Source organism: Stegastes partitus, unplaced genomic scaffold (assembly GCF_000690725.1).
Source record: "Stegastes partitus isolate 25-593 unplaced genomic scaffold, Stegastes_partitus-1.0.2 Scaffold518, whole genome shotgun sequence".
NCBI lineage: Eukaryota > Metazoa > Chordata > Actinopteri > Pomacentridae > Stegastes > Stegastes partitus.
The window spans coordinates 212,534-215,534 of NW_007578249.1; the positions used below are offsets into that span (position 1 = coordinate 212,534).

At 40.3% G+C, this 3,001-nt stretch overlaps 1 protein-coding gene across 1 annotated transcript in view; it reads left to right on the plus strand.

Annotated features, from left to right (window-relative positions):
• Positions 1 to 2,579: 2,579 nt before the first annotated feature.
• The window catches only part of LOC103361629 (high-affinity choline transporter 1-like), a 6,517-nt gene continuing 6,095 nt past the window's right edge, over positions 2,580 to 3,001 (plus strand). The window contains exon 1 of the mRNA XM_008287762.1: positions 2,580 to 2,763. Within this exon, the coding sequence (XP_008285984.1) occupies positions 2,580 to 2,763 (184 nt within the window). The remainder of the gene's footprint in view (positions 2,764 to 3,001) is intronic.

The window sequence follows — 3,001 nt, forward strand, 5'->3', positions numbered from 1 at the left end:
TATGATTGAATAGTTGTCTATTCACGTGTCTCGATGTAGGAAGAATGATTAAAGGCAAACAGTTCAGGTAGATGTCCACCAGTGAGGCTGACCAACAGGTTTCACTTTCCTTATGTTTTGTAGTTTAACGTGAGCAGACCAACACGGACAGTTTTCATCCTCCATGACTCACTAAAAATATCATTTATGAACAAGTTTGAAGACTAAGATGCAGCGTTTCAGTCTCTCGGTTTGAAGTTCTGTCACCAGAAGCCGGTCAGGAGTTGCCGTCCTGCTCCTGGACGTGAAGCTTTGTGCTGTGGGAACATTCATTCCTCTGGAAGCCCAGCGTGGCGATGACTCAGCTCCGAGAGTGTCAGGTGTTAAAGTTATTTAAGCCTCGAACAAAGAGAAGCATTTTTGGATCAAAGCCCTCGAGGACACCAGTTTCTCTCTTCGGGCTGTTTCGACCTTTCGCTCTGATAAAAGGCCTTTTATTTTTCAAAGCCTCACTGACTCATTTTATTGGCATTCTTCTGCTCTCCTTCACCAAAACAGACTCTGAACCTAAAACTAGACAGAACTGGTTCGGTTAAAACACTTAAACTGCATTTGGACCGTGTGATGAAATACAGAAAGTTTTGTTCAAAGAAGCTGTTGGTTTTTGGTTCGATTTCCACTGAAAATATGCACTTCGCCCTCAGATTCATGTACAATCTTTGACGTCTCCACTTGCATTTATGTTCTGTTTTGGTTGCACAGCGTCAGGTATTTGATTTTGGTTGGATTTTTATTAATAAATATATATATAGGTATTTTATTTATATTCATATATGCAGTCGTCCTCAAATTAATTCATACCCTCACATTAAAGAAGGAAAAAAACAGCTGTCATTGAAATAAATTGAAATCGACAAAAGTAATAATAAATAAAAATGTAATGAACATCAAGGCATTGCTTTTGAATTGTGGTTCAACAGAAATATATCTAAAAACAACAACAACAACAACAACAAAAACTACACTCACACCCTAAAAATAAAAACGTTAATCCCATAAAATGCCATAAAATGTTATATATTAATCTTATTTTCCACTTTTTTAAACTTTCACATTTACCACACACTCATTGACTTTAGCATCGTATCCATATGCATGAATAAGAATTGGAAAAAAACGAATGTAAAGGGGAAAAAACGGTTAAGGAGCAGTTAATTCTTTTAATTTAGTCACTTTGAGCACATTTGCACGCTTAGACAGCCTGTCCACTTCAAAGGAATGTGGCTAGCCTAGCTTAGCACTGTTAGAACGCGGAAGAAACAGCTAGCATAGCTTAATTTACGGTGAACACATCGCCACTTCACGTATATGCATGTTGCGTCGTTTCCACTGTTTGACTGCCTCAAGCTAGCGCCAAGCATTTACCCCTCATTACATAAAGTATTGAAGCTACACTTACACTCTTAATGCTAAGCTAGGTTCAACAAATCCTGTTAGTTTTATCTCTCTATGCTAAGCTAGCTTTATGCTAGCTATGTCAGGACTATTAATAAACAAGACTTGTGGAGAGACTGCTAATGTAGCGCCATCAAAAAGTTTCAGTTGTTAGCTAGCTAACAAGCTAATTTTGTTCGGGTACTAAACGAAGCCAAATCTGTGAGCTTTTATTTTCTATTTATGTGTCAAATAAACAACATATACAGGATAATGTTATCGTGTGGGGCATTTTTAAGTTGTTTTTTTTTTTCAAGCTACTTTTAACAAAGCTAGGCTAGCAGTTTCTTGCTTCTCGCTTAGCTAATGTGGCTAAATAGACCTAAAATGTTGAAAGGCTGCGTTCACCCAATTATCAAGTCAAGTTACATCATACAGCACATTTAAAACCACTGTCTGAGAGCAAAAGTGGTTTCAAGTGGAGGAATTAGTCGAGCAGACCTGCAGTATTATTTATTAAATGAATTTACTTCAGCATAATGCATTTTAAAACCTTTAATATTCTATAAGTTTTAACATTGGTTTGTAGAGTTTTGCAGGTGCAGTTGTGGAGTTTAGTGAAAACAAATGTTAAACAGGTTTAAAAAAAAGCTGAAAGATAAATAAATGTGCAGCCAAACGAGGAAAAATCGACATTTTGATGTTTAAAGTGGCACAAATGCAACGTTTTCACAGTAAGGCTGCTGCTCAGAGGTCAGGGCTGTTCAGGATACAGTATCACCAGGAGAAGTTGTGTACGCTGCAAAAACAATAAAAATAAACTAATGACTGACTTCACATAGAGTAAAATCAAAACACAACATGTTAAAAAATGTACGAGAAAGAAAAGTAGAATAATCATTAACAAACAAATGGGGTGTTTCCAACGCTGGAGCTTCTACGAAATAGACCGCATGCTGATAATCAGAATCAGAGAAGTGAACTTTGCCTTTTCCTCATCAAAGTGACGCTCAGTACCGCCGATGCCAATGTAAACTCCACTGGACTCCCAAAACACGGCCTGAAAGCTCCCGACCTCGGTGCTGACCTTTGTCCTGACACACTCTCTCTGCACAGCGCCGGTGTTTGCCGCGACCGTCACACTGCTCCACTAGCGGCTGAGCGCCATGGCTCTCAACATCCCTGGGGTGGTTGCAGTGGTGCTGTTCTACATCCTGATCCTGGGGACGGGAATCTGGGCCGCCCGCAAGTCCAGGAGGGCTGAGAGGAAAAGCGATGGAGACAGGACCGAGGTGGTGCTGCTCGGAGACAGGAACATCAACCTGGTGGTCGGCGTGTTCACCATGACCGGTGAGTTGTACGGCGGGTCAAGAAACACGCTGGTTTTCTTCTAATTAAACGTTATCTCCTGTCACTGTGCGTTGATTTGTAGCCGTTGCTCAGCAGCCAGCTGGTATTTTTTGTTTGCACATTGGAGAGCAAGCTTAGGCAGGCAGGAAGTGTTGTCTGTTGATATTAGAGATACGACCGCAGCTTCTGGGATGATTGCAAATCCCCGTGTAGCGTTGATCTATTAAGGACCAAATAC